The 17,046-nt window shown below is 47.8% G+C and overlaps 1 protein-coding gene and 1 long non-coding RNA gene across 4 annotated transcripts in view; one reads left to right on the forward strand and one right to left on the reverse strand.

The window, feature by feature from the left end:
- LOC130157407 (uncharacterized) overlaps positions 1-4,780 on the reverse strand; it is a 33,988-nt gene extending 29,208 nt beyond the window's left edge. Inside the window, exon 1 of one of the 3 annotated variants that reach the window (XR_008824864.1) lies at positions 4,642-4,780. This is a non-coding gene — a long non-coding RNA (uncharacterized LOC130157407). Of the gene's footprint in view, positions 1-1,303; positions 4,410-4,529 lie in introns of those variants that run through there. The other 2 variants (XR_008824865.1, XR_008824866.1) reach the window with 2 other exon arrangements.
- Positions 4,715-15,645, forward strand: DSTN (destrin, actin depolymerizing factor). Its single transcript, XM_056356898.1, has 4 exons — positions 4,715-4,931; positions 13,683-13,990; positions 14,230-14,306; positions 15,355-15,645. The coding sequence occupies exons 1-4, from the start codon at positions 4,929-4,931 to the stop codon at positions 15,462-15,464; spliced, it is 498 nt and encodes a 165-aa protein (XP_056212873.1). The 5' UTR covers positions 4,715-4,928; the 3' UTR covers positions 15,465-15,645.
- The last annotated feature ends 1,401 nt before the right edge of the window (positions 15,646-17,046 follow it).

The following is a 17,046-nucleotide window of genomic DNA, read 5'->3' on the forward strand; positions in this document are numbered from 1 at the left end:
TACTGTACAGAAATTAAAAGGACTGCAACCTGCAGCAATGGTGGAAGTTGACAGCAAATTAAAAAGAATATGAGTTCTGGCATTCATCCTTAGTAATTCAGAACAGCATTTTCATTACTGTAAAAACAGCACATGTTTATAAGTAACATCCAGCTCCAATGTCCACTAAAACTCAAACTGTATTATAGAAAAGGCAGTGCCAACATTAACACTCCATAAATGGGAAACAAAGGTAAGGGGGGAAACCATCTTGCCCAGCCTCACCCCAACTGGCTGGGGCAGGCGTTTGGACCAGACTGGGGCTCCCGGTTCCTGCATGCTGCCTGCTGTGCCACACCATCTCCTCGGAAAAGGAATGGAGCATCACAGCAGTTTCTGGAAATTGCTTTTAGGTTCTCCTCCTCCCCCAAAATTTCCTTTTAAATTTTTGCTCCAGTGCATCTACAAGGCAGAACGTTTCAGCAATGCACAGCAATGGGCTTCTCATGGCTTTTGTTTCTGCCGGTGAAACAGCTATGACTGTAAGGTTTACAGAGACTTTCTGTTCCTGTCTAAAATTATCTTTGCTGAGCCTTGTGATGCCAAGAGCACAGAGCCAATATTCCAGAAGCCCTGGGAAAAACGGACTACATTTCAGGCACACTCAGCTAGTGCGGTTACAGTAGCATCCATCAGCCACACCAAAGCTCAGGGCCACCACCATGTCAGGCCTTGCACAAGGGGACACCCACCCATTTCTTTGCTGTGTGAGACAGCACATAACGTCAGAGCCTGATCCTGCCATCTGGGTACTCTGTGGTTGTGGGGTGGTTGTCCAGCCAAAGAGAAGTCTCTGTGATCCCTGCTCAAACTGTGAGATTAGGGCGAAAGGATATGAAAAGACAGCAGGTGGATGCAGACAGATGGGGAATGCCGAGGCTAACAGGGAGACAACAGCAATTAGCATAAGCAGCAGCAGTCTCAGCTCACCAGCTGCTTTGCTGATTGTCTGCCTCCCTGATTTCAAACAGCAAAAAAGCCATTTGCCTACGAGGAGCATAGTCAGTAGCTAAAACTGCCCCTCAGAACTGAAAACATCAGGGAAAAAAAAACGATTTCCATGGTACAAAAGCAAGGCTTGCAGGGCTGCCATGTAGGAGTTTGCCTAAGTAAGGCATGGAGCAGGCAGCTCAAAACAGCTACCAAATACTTCAGAGCGAAAGGCTAAAAAAGGAAAGTTTTAGAGGAGGAAATGAGTCAGTAACTTGCAGGACGGGAGGGGGAGTTCAAATAGCTGAGGCATATAAAGTAAGCAAGTAGTCACCATCTCAAATGCTAGAGAGTCGGTGCGATGGATGTATTGATCTTTGGTTTCTGTTGATGCAGGGTCTTGTTACCGGGTGGGAGTTCATGGATGACTTTTTATATTGACCATGCTGGGTTCTGAAGTGGTCTGTCACTGGATGGAAGCTGCTCAGCTGCAGTTCACACTGGTGCTTCAGACTGAAGCCAAAGCAGGTCACCACCAGCTACAGGATTGCTGAAATTTCTTGGGCTTCCCCGTGGCTGGGGAATGGATTGGGGTGGGGTGGGGTGTCAGCTTAACTGCAAATGCCATTTGCCTTAAGAGAGGGAGGGGAATTCACCTTTCGAGGTGGTTCATCCAAACATCCAGCTTGAGCTTTCAGCCTCATTTATAGCACTAATGCTAGGAAAAAGGACAAAGCTTACTCAGTGCTGAAAAGCAGCAAAGCTAGTAAAAAACCCTCCATCTCCACAATGCTGTATCAATCCACAGCGTTGATTTCTTTCTTTGTTAACAGCCTCGTATTGCACTGAAACCCTGGGGCAAAGGGGTAAGTCTCACTCTGATAAGCCTTTAACTTGCTCACTCATACACCACCACAGCAGCTGGCCGTAACAGGGTGTGCATGAGCAGAGCAGTAAGCCATGAGAGAGCTAGCGTCAGCATGGCAATAAACCACACTACTTCCTCACCTCTGCCCCAGGTCCCCCTCCCATCAACAGGGCAGGACTGGGCAAAGGGAGCTCATAAAAAGCAGCAACAAAATTTCCTTCCACCCTCCCCAAAACAGGGAGCTTCCCCTTGGTTCAGGCATCAAGGCTACAGAGCTGCCACAGGAGCACCCTGCTTCAAGCAGAGGGGAACACACAGCGCTGCAAATGGCTAGGGTGATGCTTAAGGTCACAGGCACATGAGGAGTGGGGCTGTCGAGCCAGAGAGCAGCACAGGACTGGAAAAACAGACTCACTTTCCCCTACGCAAGCAGCAGCACAGGATTTACATACAGTAGGGGTCCCCAAACCATGACATACATACTGCTAATCACTGGCAGGCAGCTCCCAGTGCCCGTGCTGGTACAGCACAGAGTCTGTGGAGCCCTATGCTACGCAGACTGGTACTACCATGAGCCATGCACTTGTCAATGCATTTTGGTGCACAGTTCCTGTGTCTAGCTTCCTCAAAGCACCACAGCCGCTGTGTTTATGCCTCACCGGGCTATGCTGGTTTGTTTTTTGGGGAATTAAACCTTTCAAAAAGCCGTCATGGTTCTTGCTAAATGCCCTTCCCAGAGCAAGCGCATCTTTCCTATGAGGCAGAAACAAGTGAGAGAGATCTCCCTTACTCTGCTGGTGAAGGAGTCCCTGTCCTTGCTGAGGTTCCTTTAACTAGCTAGATACCTTCTCAACCCACTGCAGTGTCCCGAAAAATGCAATGAGACCTCTTGAAACAGACCGATCCAACAGGCCAGTTCCAACCAATTTTCCCTTCTAAGTATACAACATGAAACAGCCCCAGCCCTGTTCTCATGGCCTTACATCGTCCCTTCCCCTCCTCCCCAGGATGTCTCACTTCTGTACCCCTCTTTCATAGTGCAACTGATCTACGAAGAGCAAGCTTGTAACAATAATAGACAAATTACCCACATCAATTAAGACTAAAAGGCACGGCTGCCCAAGCTCTCTGTTATGTGCCACCAGAGATGCAGCTCTGCTACAGCACTGTGCAGGGAGGTCCCTGTAACCAAACAGTGCCCGCCTTGATTTTCTCTCCCAGCCATGCAGCATGCGCTGCCAGCAGGCTAACAGTCACAGCAGAAAGACAGGACCAGAACAAGTTGTCCAGAGAAATGTATTTGTAGGACTGAAGTTCCACTATTACACACGCATTTTATCTGACTTGATTTAGAACTGTATGTTTAAAAAACAAAAAACAAACACTAAACGTGTCCCTACTCAATTCTTGTTACTACTTCCAAAGTAAGTTAAGACCCTGGTCAAAATTTAAGCATTCCTTGATTAAATAAATCAAAAAAGAGCCTAGGAAAGAACAACGTACCCACCCCAAGTTAAGTTTAAGTTGTACTGCTAGGTCTCTTGCTAGTTTCACGATTTGGTGAAAACTGGTACAAATGCTCTCGCAAAAGGGACCCCTGGCCAGGGTAAGCCACCCAACACAAGAGCCTAATGCAACAGGAATGCTTTTCCAATACATGCATCTTCAATATGAATTTCAGCAACTTCTATCTAACGTGAACAGTTGTGACAGCATTTAGAGAGGGCATCTACTGGGGTATGCTGCAGGGGCAGGGAATGAAGGGGGGAAGTAACACTCTCAATTAGAACAGCAATATGGGTGAAAACTGATATACAGCTCACACCTTTTATGTTGAAGCTTCATGGTAGCTGTAACCTGGTACGAAGTATTGCTGCCTTAGACCACAGCCCTGAAAACATGCAACCGAGTCTTTTTTGTTTTCTGCTTACAAGCAGGCAGTCATTAAATAAGCTCGATACTGGGGGCTTTTTGCTCATCAGTTCACGCCAGGAACATCACTGCAGTCCAATAATGAAACCTAACTGTCTATACATCTTTTAACACTAGCAGGTGCCTCTGTAATCTGATTACAGAAAGCCCGAGCTTTACTGCCCAGAAACGTTAAGGAAGTAATATTTTCGTAGCGTTTCGAGTGAGCAGCGCTGCCATGAACACGGAACAGCGGCTTCTCCAACCCGCCGCTCTTAACAGCAACAGCGTTTTCTCAGCGCTCAGCTTTGTGCCGGGGACAAACCGCTCATTGTTTGAGCCACCTGAGAGACCGGCGGCCGCGCCCCACGCGGGGCCGGGGCCGGGGCCGGGGCCGGGGCCGGGGCCGTGCAGCGAGGCGCAGGGTTTCCTGCAGCAGGCAGCGAGCGCGGCCGGCCCGGGCCAATCAGGAGTGCCTGGCTGAGATCGCACCAAACTAGGTATGAAAAAAAAAGTAAGAAAAAAAAAAACCCGAAAGCAAAGCCCCGCACTTCCTCCTCGCCATCTCCTCAGGCCGCCTCCTCCCCAGGCTTCCCTTCCTGCTCGGCCCAGCGCCATAGCCGCCCTGCAGCTGTCCCCTTAGCTGCCCCCCGGCTCCCCGAGGACTGCTCGGCCCCGTTCGCCTCCCTCCCAGCACTCCAAGTCCGCGTTTTGCTCCCCCACGCCCAGCGCCTTTCCCTCACGGCCCCACGGCTCTCCCCTCAGCGCCTCCGCTGCACACCTTGGGGCAGGTAATCCCGCCCCACCGCGCGGAAAACACGTCGCCATTGGCCGGCCGGCAGGTGACTGCCCGTCAATCAGCCGGCAGCCCCCCCTGTGACTGGGCAACCTACCCCCATCAGCCAGGTGGGGAAGGGGTGTGGGGGGGAGCTCCCCCCCACCCCTGTGCAGGCAAAAAGGCGCATGCGCACGGAGCCGGGTGGGGCGTACGGGTGTGGGGCGTTGCCACGCGGGGCTCCCACCATAGCAACCGCTTCCTCCTCCGGGCACGGCGGCCGTGACGTCGGCAGCGTTTCCGCCCGGCTCGCGCCCTCGCCGCTTCCCTTCCTGCTGCCGGAGCCCGCGCCGCGCCCAGCATCCGAGGGGAGCAGCTGCTGCCGCACCGCGCTCTGCCGACACCATGGTAGGGAGCCCGGGCACAGCAGGGGGAGTGGGGCGTTTGGGCTTCTTCCCCTCCTTCGCCTTCATCTCTGGGGAAAGGGGGGAGGGGGGCGCTTGGTACCGCCCGCCTGCCGCATCCCGGCCTCCGCGCCGGCTGCCGTGCCTTGGCGGGGCGATGATATCGCGCTCCCCTTTCCTTCTCCTTCCCTCCGCCCGGTTCTTCCCGTTCGCCTTTGAACTTGAGGCGGTGGATCCGTTCTTTTCCCTTTCCCCTCCCCCATCCCGCCATGAGGCGGCGGGAGGTTACTCCCCCCCTTTGAGGTGATGGAACTGTCCTCTTCCCTTGGTCCTCCCCCCCACCCCCCCCCCCCCCCCCCCGTGAGGCGATGGTACGTTCCGCGCCGCACACAGGCACTAGGGGCAGGCGCGTCCATTTCACCGGGGGGGTGGGGTGGGGGGGTGTTGCGGTGAGGCGGCCGAGCGAGGCGGGAAGGGGGGGTGGGGGTGAGGATGGGACGGCGGCGCGATGTGCGGCCCTTCCCCGTGCCGCAGGGCGAGGCCGGGGGGGGGGGAGGGGCGGTGCCCCCACCCCCCACACAGACACCCCGGGGGGCTGCGTGGGGAGTGGGTCGCCGAAAGGCCCCGGGGGGGGTGAGTAGGACACCCCTCCCCGGGGGGGCTGGAGGAGCTGCCCCCTCGCAGAGGAAACGCGGCCTCGGCCGCATCCGCCCCGCCGGGCGGCCCCGGGCGGGAGCCATCTTCCCCAAAGCTGAGGGGATTCGGGCCTGGCCTAGAAAACGGCGGCGGGGACGAGCCACCCGCTCTCCCCGCCAGCCGGGGCCCCCGCTCTGCGGCCTCCCGGGGCCGGGCCGCCCTTAATCAGGCCCGGCTGGAGTCAGCAGTCCTGGCGGCAGACAAAAGAGGGGAAGCAAAACCCGCGGAAGGAAAAAGCTGCTTGTAACAAAACGTTTTTGTAGCGGCCGCTTGAAGAAGCTTAAATTTGAAGGTACTTGCCGAAGGGGCTTGGGAGATTATTTTTTTTGTCTTGTTTTTTTTGCACAGAGAAGAAACAATGTTGGAAATATTTAAATCTAAAATACAATGCTGGGAACAGGGAGCATAGAAATGCATTAAACGTGCACACTGGCTTGCCTGTTTTCTCTGGCTTTTAGGAAGGCAGCAGGGGACTCCGTTCATAAATGGGGCAGAATAGACCAAACAGCTATTAAGCTTCATGGTGGTTCATTTTCTGTTTGGTTGCTAAAAGTTTGCATCCTCATTTAACTCAGGCTACTGCGACTGACAAATTCACTTGAATTACTAGCTGATACAGTTTCAGCTGCTGTCCTGTTTTTGCTTGAGTTATGCACAAGCACTTGTCCAGCAACAGACATCTGTGTGTTTTCATGCACTTGCCTAGTTGCATTTAGTAGAGGGGTTACTTACCGAGTCCTTACCCTGGTATTTACCATTAGTTTCTTGAACATGTGGTATATCCAGTAAATAAACTTTTAGTCTGCATAGACCCGGCAGCCAGGATATGTTACTAATCTCCCTGCTTCCTATCACACTTGAGTTGAAGCATCTAGAGCTGGTCAGCAGTGTGGAGCAGAGCTAATGGGAGTCACAGATGAAGCTGCTAAAAGTCTGACGAGACTTGCAGCTCTTGTTTAAAGTAGGCTTGTCTGAACAGGCTAGCTACCACCTCTGCAGTACGCAAACCTAGTTTAGAATGACTACTCAGTGTGTCAGGCTTCATCTTGCTTCAGAACCAGAGAATTCCCCAGTCAGTCAAAACTAGTATTTCTCATAGTGATCTCCTTTTTGGAACAGTCTGGGTTGGCTTTTTTAAGATGCTTTGCAGTTGCTGCAAATGAACTTATTTTGGGCAAAGAGTGTAGGCCTTCTGGCAAAGTACAGCAATGCCAGCAGGAGGGCATCATTTGGTATCAAAAGAGCATTGGATTTTCTGCTTTTGTGTCTTGCCACAAGGTTGAGTTTCTTTGCTGCTGGATTAAATGACTCCATGGTCTTTGGAGGACCGTGCAAATTATTTTTCTTGGTTGTTAGTCAGTACTGTTCCCAAATCTGTGTAATTACAAGGTACATATGCCTCATATACAAGATGACAGCCTCATGACAATTGGTAGTGTGGGTGTCTGGCATGTTTCTACTTGCCTTGTCAGAATATTGCTATCAAGAGGCTCCTGCTGGGAGCAAGGGCTGACCTAAGCGATCTCATGTGGTAGAGCTTGCAGACAGCCAGAACTTGTATGTAAAGCTGTTCGGAGCCTTTCACTTGCCCGACTGTTCAGTATTCACAGCAACCTCTAGGAAGGGTATCTTGGTAACGAGTATCTGGGTGCCCAGAGCAGGTCTTTAAAGCCTCTTTTTATGGGTTAGATTTAAGCTTTAGGTTGCCATAGGTGCCTGGAGGGCCACAAGAAAATCCATACAGTCAACTTGGGCTTGTACTAGCTGATCTCTGTGCTGAATGTGTTTCTAGAGGAGCTTTGCTTTCCTGCAAGAGTGCTGTTGTATACCAGCTTATCACCCACATTACCTCAAAAATGTTTCAACACAGGAATAGGTACTACTCAAAACTTAAGCCCTGCTACTGGCTACCACAGTTCCTCTTTTTCAGCAGCATTGCTGGGATTGCCTTTTGTGGTTATTGCTTGTTCTACCTACCTGGATAATTATATCAGGAATGAAGTTTGTGGTAGCTCGGAGAAGGTGACAACTTCCTCTTTGGCTGAAAGCTGAGGAAGTGACCTCCAGGAATTCAGGGGAATTTTTTTCTGCTGGTTTTTTTCACAATTGCTTTCTTATCTCCCCTCGTCTAGTCAATAACCTTTCGTATTGGCAGTAGAAAAAAAAAAAGCTGAACAGAACTCAGATTCCTTCCCCTCTGCCTCTGCTCCCCCTGCCCCCCCCCCCCCCCCAAAAAAAAGCAAATACTGCAAAATAAAAAACTCGAGTCTAGCTAGCAAGATTGGCCTACAAGTGATATGCAAATAACTACTGCTTGCTGGTTTATGGTATGCAAATAATGGCTTCTTACACAACAGTGGTAAAAAGGCAGTTAGTTGTGCTTCCTATCATGCTTCAGATCTGAATGTAAGCCTTGGACTTTCAGATGCTTAGGCTGCCTGGAGTAAACAGGGCAGTCTGTAGGTATAGGTATATATCCGGCTATAGGTAGCAGAAGACATGAGCCTGTTGGGACTTCGTAAGTCACTGGTGTTCCAACACTGGTGCTGGTCTTTGGGGTGAAGTTAAACTTGTCTCTCCATGCATTGCCTCCTTTCCTGCTCAGCACAGTGGGGGTGGTAATATCAGATGGGTTTGCTTCAGTGCTCAAATAACAGATTAAAAGCAAAGCAGTATTTAAGATCCTTATATTTTTAACCACCCACATTTTCAGTTGGCTTGGTGGCTGTAGCTGACACTTTTTCAGAGGCCTGATTTGGCAAAATCTCCCAGTCTGTTAGCTGCAGCCAGGCTATGTGACCCTCCCTTTCTGTCTAGGTGCTCGCAACCAACTTGGCTTAGTTTTCCCTTCAAGGTCTCTGTTCTGATGATGTCCCAGGGTATTGCATGGCAATGTAAGCAAGGGACAGCTTTGTGAATGCTGCTGTCCCAGAACAGTTGGTTGGTTAATAGAAAATATTTAATAGTTAATTGAAAAAAATACTTGTGCCAGGGATGTACTATGACACATTACTGAGTCAGATGGAAATGCTGCATGGTTCCATGGACAGTTTAGCAGTGGCAGGGTATTTTGAAGGCAGATAGGAGGGATGGTATGCCAAGCAAAGGGGAAAACGGGGCACTTGCTGAAGAAACTGAGAACCAAATGCATGGCAGTAGTGTGCCTAGCAAACATGGGAGCACTGTGTTCTCAAATCTGCCTTTGCAATTAAACAAGGCATACTTTAAGAAGTTTTTGGTGTCAAATTCTGGAAAAAATTGATGATGTTTTTCCAAGAAGCAAAAGTTTCCACTTGAACAGCTGTGGATAGTCCACGCGGGTGCACAATGTGTGTGCATTGTTCCCAAACAAAACAAGTCAAGAACTACATCTTGACATGTCTCTGTAGGTAACGCATGCACAGGCACCGCTATGGAGGGCTATTAGGTTCTGGTCACAGGAAAGAAAACCCACACTGTAAAATTGTCAATACTAACAAGACAAATTTAGTCCTTCAAACTTGCCTTGAGGCAAACGAAGTCATTAGTTTAAAGTCGTCTTGGCTTTCTTGTAGTTGAGGAGGGAACAAAGGCTTTTCCTAGGTAAAATATTTTAAACATTGAAGGAAAATGCTGGAGTTCATGGTGCTTCCAAACAGAAGAGAAGGCAGATTTCATTGTGTTACGGTTGCATTTCAGTGCAGGCTTCCTACAAATCCAGTTTCAGGCATCTGGCATGTGTCTCACCCCTGAAATGGCTTTCTGTATATGGGGATTTTCTTGAGAAAGCTTTGGATTATTCTTCAGTCATTCACAGTTTAGATTAAATTTCGGTTGTAGGGTACTTGGTGATGGAGGCAAAATGTTGGAAGCTATTAGTGGAGGCAGCTGGGGACAGCTCTTGCAGTTGGAAGCCTGCTAGACAGAAGGCTCTCTCTTCAGGCTGCCCTGTGTAGGGATGGCATTCTGCTCTCACAAGACTTCTGCAGTGCTTTGCACTTAAGGCAGGAACGATGGCTTTGTTTAGGGAATAAGAGCTGTTGTGTTACTGCAGCGCATGCTGACAAGGCATTTAATGCAACCATTACCTCATGTGCCTACAGCAGTCTATATGAAAATACAATGGAGAGACTGGTATAAGCATTCCAGAATAATGTACGAGGCAACACTGCCTGTAAGACATGCTGCCTTTGCAATAGTTGTGTGGAGGTACTGGGGGAGAGCTCATTTTTGCTGATTTCCTTCAGAGAAACTTGCTCTGTCGCTTTTTGTCTGAATGTCTCCCTGAAAATGCTGCACTAGCATCATTTTCCCATCTGGTAATTAGGTGGCTTGCCTCCTTGCAGCTGCCTTGTTTCGGTGAGATTAACAGGCCCTGCAGCTAAGGTGCTTGACACAGGAACAGGCTGGCCGCTTGAATGTAGCCTTTCCTCTGCAGTTGTATTCTGAAGATGGTTTTAAGTTGGTGTTGCCTCTGTTACAGGGTTGATCTGTCCCCTACAGCAAAACATCATCAGCTTATGGTTGTGTATGCCACAAGTATCTGCAATGTGCTGCCTAATGGACAGCCACCCATGCACCAGTCCAGAGTTTGCTAACTGCTTTCATACTGAAAAAGGAACAGAACCATGCTAGCAGTTGTAGCCCTGCAGTGTTCAAGCCAGAATGCACAAAATCATGTGCTGTATTGAATCCTCTGAGCAGAGCGATAGTGGGCCAAAGAGAGAAACCAGACTAACAAACGTTTATTTTGTCACTGCTGGCAGGGTGGCAATTTCTTGTCAGCTATTCTTCTGGAGAGATCAGCAGAGAGACAGTTAAAATGTCGAGTGGGGACATGTATATACAAGTGTGGCATTTTTCCTTGTTCCAGTGCTTTTAACAGTCATCGTGTTGCTGCCCTACACAGAATGGTTGCAAGCACCTTACAACAAAAACTGCCTAGGGTTTGGATTATTTCCTTTTTAAGTAGTTTATGAAGCCATTTGTGGCTGGTACAAGCCCAGGGTTGAAGCGTCCTACAGTTAACAGAAGTAGATCCTCTTTTTGGAAGCAGTTAGCTGCACTGGGAGTTTATGGGTTCATTTCAACCCATACTGTGACACAGCTATAGGGTTTTCTCAGATGGAACAAATCTGCATTGTCTCTAGGAATATAATGGCTGCTAATGTCAGCCTGTGTGATGAATCCGGGGGTTGTATAGCAGCTGTAAAAAGAAATAGCACCAGCTACTAACAGCCTTTTGCTTTGGAAAGCTGAAAAACCCAGTTCTTACTATTGTCCCTTCAGCTTCTGGTCTGTCCCAGTTATCAGCTGCAGTTTAACAGTGAATTTTGAGTTTCCAAACTAAGTACTCTCAACATTTTTGGAATCTGAAATGACTTGCCAGCAGCGCTCAGTTTCTTTATAAGGAAACAACTTGTCTCCCGACTTGGGAGATACGTTTCTGGCTGTGCAGTAGCACAAGCATATGCTCTTGACTGCACAAGAGTTTGCATCAGCCTGCAGTTTGGTTGCTGCTGCTTGGTTCTGACACGCTGCTGAGCTTTCAAAGTTAACTTTTTGGCAACAAGAATTGGTGCAGGGGAATTAGTTGTTGTGGTCTTGGAGCAAAGATTAAGAGTTGACAAAGGTAGAGCTAGGTGACATGAACCACTTCTGTGCGATTTACTAGACTCGTTCCCATGACAGTTCAGGGTTCCTAAGCATTTTCTACTTGGGATCCTGAGGGTTTAGTGGCTGTAAACTGAGTATTAACGCCTGTTGTCAGCTACTGAGGTGGAGCTGGGGGAGGGAGATTGTCTTGAGTTCATTGTGGATTTCTCCTTAGTGAATGATGCAATAGTTCTAGTTGCTGCACTGTTTGCTTTATTAGGGCAACCTTGTATTGCTTCCAGTCTTCCCAGAGAACTCTTGCCTACACCAAACACAGGGATGGGAGGAAAAAGACCTTTATTTCTCATTAGTCCTCCATATGGAGGAGGTAACATAGGAACATGAGTCACTTTGAGTTGATGTTTGCACTTTTGCTTGAATTTATCCTGGAATAGGCTTTCTCCACTTATTTTCCTTGACTTATTGGCAATATGCAGAAGGGTGGCTGCCTGCCAGGGAGTTGAGGCACAGTCACTTTGCTCCCTCTTCTCCTATCCCAAAGTAAATGTAAGGGATTCTGGATAGATTACCCCTCATAGACAAGCAATTCATTGTAAAACTTGAGGGAAGTCCCTTGTATTTGAGTAAACCCCTAAAGATCACTATTCTCCACGCTAAAGTAAAGTTTCTGTCTCAGGTTCACTGCTGTATTAGATTGCCCTGGTTTTGCATGACTGGCACTTGGGAGATCTAGATGCTGAACTCCATGATAATAGATTCTGCCAGCTGTGCTACCTCTCTTCACTGGGTTAGCAAAGCTTGGCCAGTCACTAGAAGTTAGAGGAGAGGTGATGGTACAAAGGAGAATCTGGGCTTATATGAGGTCCTGCATGGTAGGTAGGTGTTGATGAAGGCTTAAAAAAACCTAAAAAACAAAACCATCTTAAGTAGTTGTCCAATCAGTAACCACATCACAAGGGCTGCCTGTTTGAAAGCTAGCACTAAGCAGTTCACCTTCACCACTGATCTCCTTGGTTTTGCAGCTGAACAATGCTGTTTCTTCAGAACACTCCCACTCTGACAAGGTACATCGCCTCCCACAAAATGCATCGTTTTGGGGCTGAGCTTAAGGAAAAATACAATGTAGAACAACCTTTAGGCTTTTTCAGTTAGTATACCTTGTATGATGCTTTACTTGACTGTTTAGTACTGCTGACTGTGCTCATAACAGTGACGTGTAGTAGTTTACACAGAGGGAGGAGGGTGATTTTCCTTCCGAGATATGATTGCCATATCTGAGGATAATGCTGTATGAATTTAGAAGACCAAAAACCAACAGAGGAAGAAGCAGTATTAGAAAGAAATCTCTCTGTTTACACGGCATGCAGCATTTTGAGCAGATAAATGTGTGTTGGACAGGCTTCAGTTTGGTCTTTACTGCTCTGGCCATGATGTACTTCCAGCAGTCTCTGCTGGCCAGTATGGCTTCCCATACTTGCAGTATTCACTGTTGCACAGCTGTTTTTAAGCTCTCCCAAGTTAACTGCACTCTGAAAACAGAACCTGGCTACAAATGCTTCTACCCTACTTTTTTTTTTTTCCCCCCTTCCCCCCCCCCCCCCCCAAAAAAAAAAAAAAGCAGCAGACTGAAAATGCAGTTCAGCATCTCATCATTGTTGCTAGGTCTTGTCCTCTTTATTCTGTGCAACTGCCTGTAACATTAGATTGGTAATGCTGCATCTGCACCTATTACAGCTAGCACAGGGGGATACCACTAAGTAACTATAATTTCCTGTTAGTCTTTGGAGGTGGGGGAGGCTGGCAAGGCAAGCAGCTTGCTTTAAAGACTGGTGGAGGAACTGCTGGGAAGAAGACACTTTAACTGTTAGACTTGCAGGTTCTCCCTTTAAAACTGAATTCAGAGTGAATTCTGAAAGTTGGCTTGCTCAGCTAAAAATTGTACCACTATACTCCCAGTACACCCCACATGTCTTGATCTCTAAACCAGATCCATGTGACAAACATGGAATCTGGTCATGTTTTACCTATGTTCCTAAGGCTGCTAGCAAGCGTGCTAGGAAACTGAGCAGAAGATCTTTGTGGACTTGATTGTCTAGCCAGCCTGAAATGAGTAACAAAATTAAGCTGCTGTAATGCCAAAGGATCTACCACAACTGAATCTCAGGGGACAAGGAGTGGACATGCATGTAAAACTACCCCAAAACAATGTTTTAGTATAAGTAGGATTGTGCCTTCTTCAGAATAGTTTTGGTTTGGCAGCTGGCTGTGGGCAGCATCGAGACTCCAGATTCTTTACTTGGCCTGGAAAAGGGGGGCCTGCAGCCATTTCTGACGAGACTCTCAGGCCACTGGTGGCTATTGCCAGTATTGGTTGTCTTCCAGCCTCAGATTTAAGGCAATGCAGTAATGTAGTTGTGAAAACTTGTGGTGGTAGCCCTAAAGATCTTTGCTCTTGTCGTTGCAGGCATCTGGAGTACAAGTTGCCGATGAGGTATGCCGTATCTTCTATGATATGAAAGTGCGGAAGTGCTCTACACCTGAGGAAATTAAGAAAAGGAAGAAGGCTGTCATCTTCTGCCTCAGTCCAGACAAAAAGTGCATTATTGTGGAAGAAGGCAAAGAGATTCTGGTGGGAGATGTCGGTGTGACAGTTACCGACCCTTTCAAGCATTTTGTGCAGATGCTTCCTGAGAAGGATTGCCGTTACGCTTTGTATGATGCAAGCTTTGAGACCAAGGAATCCAAAAAAGAAGAGCTGATGTTTTTCTTGTGGTAAGCAGTCTTCCCAACTTGCTCATTCCTAACATGCAGTCCAAGCACTGTGGGTGAGGTCTCTGAGTATTTGTGTGGCCCAGACTGGCAAGATGGCAGGCTTAAAATGAGTCAGGCAGCGTGATGCCTATATTCTGAGCCCTGACACGTTTCACCTTGTTCATAACTGGTAGGATGTTGCTTCTGTCTGTGCTGGGTAGTAAATGTCACTAATCACACTTCTTGGTGTATCCCACCAGGGCACCAGAACAAGCACCTCTCAAAAGTAAGATGATCTACGCAAGCTCCAAGGATGCAATCAAAAAGAAGTTTCAAGGTATGTAACACAGCTAATGCTGCTAGCTGTCCCTGGCATCTAGAATGCTTTCACAGCAAGGCTTAACCATTGGCTAATTGGTTTGGGATTTAGTTTTTGGTTGTAGATGGCTGGGTTTTTTTGAGATACTAGTGAGAGATGAGAACTCAAACACCTTGTGCAATGGTAGTAATTAACAATGTGCTTGATTTAGAGATGTGGTTGTGATTACTCATTTCAAAAGGCATTGCATCTCCACGTGGAGAAGCAGAGTTCCATTCAGCCTGTCAGACACGGTTAACCAAGGAGTAAACATCTTGCTGCAGCATTCAGAGATTTCATGCTCAGTCGGCCTGGCTTGTAGCCAGAGAGCACTGACCCCCTTCAGTTCCTCCTGCTGCACTGGGCCAAAATCTTGCAGCCTGCAAGACAGACAGGATCGTTGTGCAGCAGTGCCAGCCTTCACAGGACAGCTGGCCAGTGGACTGGAACTACCCAGGGAGGCTGTGCTGCATATGTGGAAGTTAGTTTAAAAAAAAAAAAAAAAAATCCTGAAGAAATTCAGCTTTTCTCCACATCAGACAGGCTTGGGTTGAGCTCCCTGCCCTCCAAAAAAAGAATCCATTGTTGATTCCTTGGAGCAGCAAAGCCTTTCTGGTCTCTACAGCCCAGATGCTCACTCTGATTCTTTCACCCACCTCTCCAGAGCCAGCGGGAGCTGAGTCAGCCATTTGAGCCTGCTTGCATGTAGCTTCCTCACCCGCCATACCCAGGGTAGCCCTAGAAAGGAGAGATCCGCTCCTGAGAGAGCCTGCAGCGAAAAGGGGAACAGTCTGAGCACGGATGTAGTGAAAATGTTCTCCCCGCTATTTCTGCATTGCTATTTGGCGTGTAGCCAGATGTCTCCTCTGACACACAGCAGAGAAAACCATCCAAATGCCTAAGCTAAGGCAGGGCTTACCTGCTTGAGTGACCCGATTGCCTCTTCTAATGTTACTACCAAGTACGTTTGATTGATTACTAGCATGTTGGAATGCCGCATTATTGAGTGTTTTACCTCTTTTTTTAGGCATAAAGCACGAATGCCAAGCAAATGGGCCAGAGGACCTCAACCGAGCTTGCATTGCTGAGAAGCTAGGAGGCTCCCTAGTCGTAGCTTTTGAAGGAAGTCCCGTGTAGATGTCATACAGTGCCACAACTCTACAAGCATTCCATGTTTTAATATATCAGTTATGTAAAGCAACCATTCTAGGCAAGGGTTTCACTAACTGTAGGGAAGCTGTCTTGTAGAATAAAGTAGATTTTGGAGATGTAGCTCGTATGTACAAATGACCCTAAATAAATCAAATCTAAGGATTTATCTTGGTGTATTAATATTTGCATTGGTTGTCCAGCCCAGTACTTTCCCTGATGGATTAACACTAAAGGTCTCCCAAAATGTTGGTCCAATGCTGCAATGTGTCAATGTATCATGGGATGAAAAGGGGGGTGGGGGTGAGAACAATCTGGTTCCTATTCTTAATTTTCTAAATTGCAAAAAGCAAAATTCAGTCAGTCTTTTTGAGGCTACTGGTCAAATTGCCAAACTCAGAAATCAGTTTCCCCTATAAGCATTTAATACAAAACTGTAAACCTGTAGTGAAAGTTAGGCTAAAACAACTTGTTGGCACAAAAACTGGGTTAAATTCTTAGTGCTAGCAGTTGCAGAGCAGTACTAATAAAGGCTAATCCTGAAGTGAAATAGAGATAAAGTAGACACACTTTTCTGGAGAAGTAGTCCTAATCCACTCTTGTAAACTCACAGTGCAGTAATAATATTTAAAGGTTCACTTGTTCTAGAGGTTCAATGTTCTTGTTATGAAATGCCTTGAGTTCTCTTTCAGCCTGAGGGATTCTATCAAAACTGCTTTTTTTGTTGATATAGTTTAATTTAGAACTACCTTTGTTTCTCTAATACACACTAGTGGGTCAGATGCTTCTGAGGCTTCTACAAATGCAGATACTTCTATCAGAGCGCTCCAGTTCTATGGGTAGTACAATGAGAAGAAACCACATCTCAAAAAGTGGTATTCTCAGCCCCAGTCTTTGGTCACTTGGTCCGTAATTACTATTGATCTAACTTGGTAGAACCAATCAGCCTGACTAATATGGCTTGATCTGGGCTTTTTGTCTGTTAGCTTCTTTAATTCTGTAGAAATGCATGGAAATATCACCTAGAAAGTCTGACCTGAAATTGAAATGCCTTTTTGTATGGGGGGTAGAGAACATTCCTGTGCCAGCTCCAGAGATCTTAAAAGGCTTCCACGTTTCACTGGTGGTTGATTAAAGCTGTTTCCTTTGTGTAATGTGTACATGGGAGTTGCATAGAGTTTTCCTGTATGTCTGTAGAGAAGAAGAAAAAAGAAAAAAACAAACCAAACCCCTTAGCCTCCCGTGCATTACTGTGATATGTTCTGTGCGTGCCAAATTCAAGTAGCCTAAATAAATGGGCTTTCCCTCCCCTGGGTCAATGAGTGATTCCTCTGCAGCCTGTGGATTAGCCCTCCTGCAGCGGGGCCAGCGCTGCCGGCTGAGCGTGCCAGTGCCCCGCGTCAGCCGGGGGCTCGGGAGGCTGGTGTGCGCCTGCTGCAGCTGTCGCATGGGGAGAAAGCATGGGGGTGTGGGGCGGGGGGGAGCAGGCTGGATGGAGTGGGGCGTGGGGAAGCAGATTCACCTGCCTGCTGAGTGACGGCCAGCCTGCCATGGGCTCTTGCTCCCTGGC

Source organism: Falco biarmicus, chromosome 12, assembly GCF_023638135.1.
Source record: "Falco biarmicus isolate bFalBia1 chromosome 12, bFalBia1.pri, whole genome shotgun sequence".
Classification (NCBI taxonomy): domain Eukaryota; kingdom Metazoa; phylum Chordata; class Aves; order Falconiformes; family Falconidae; genus Falco; species Falco biarmicus.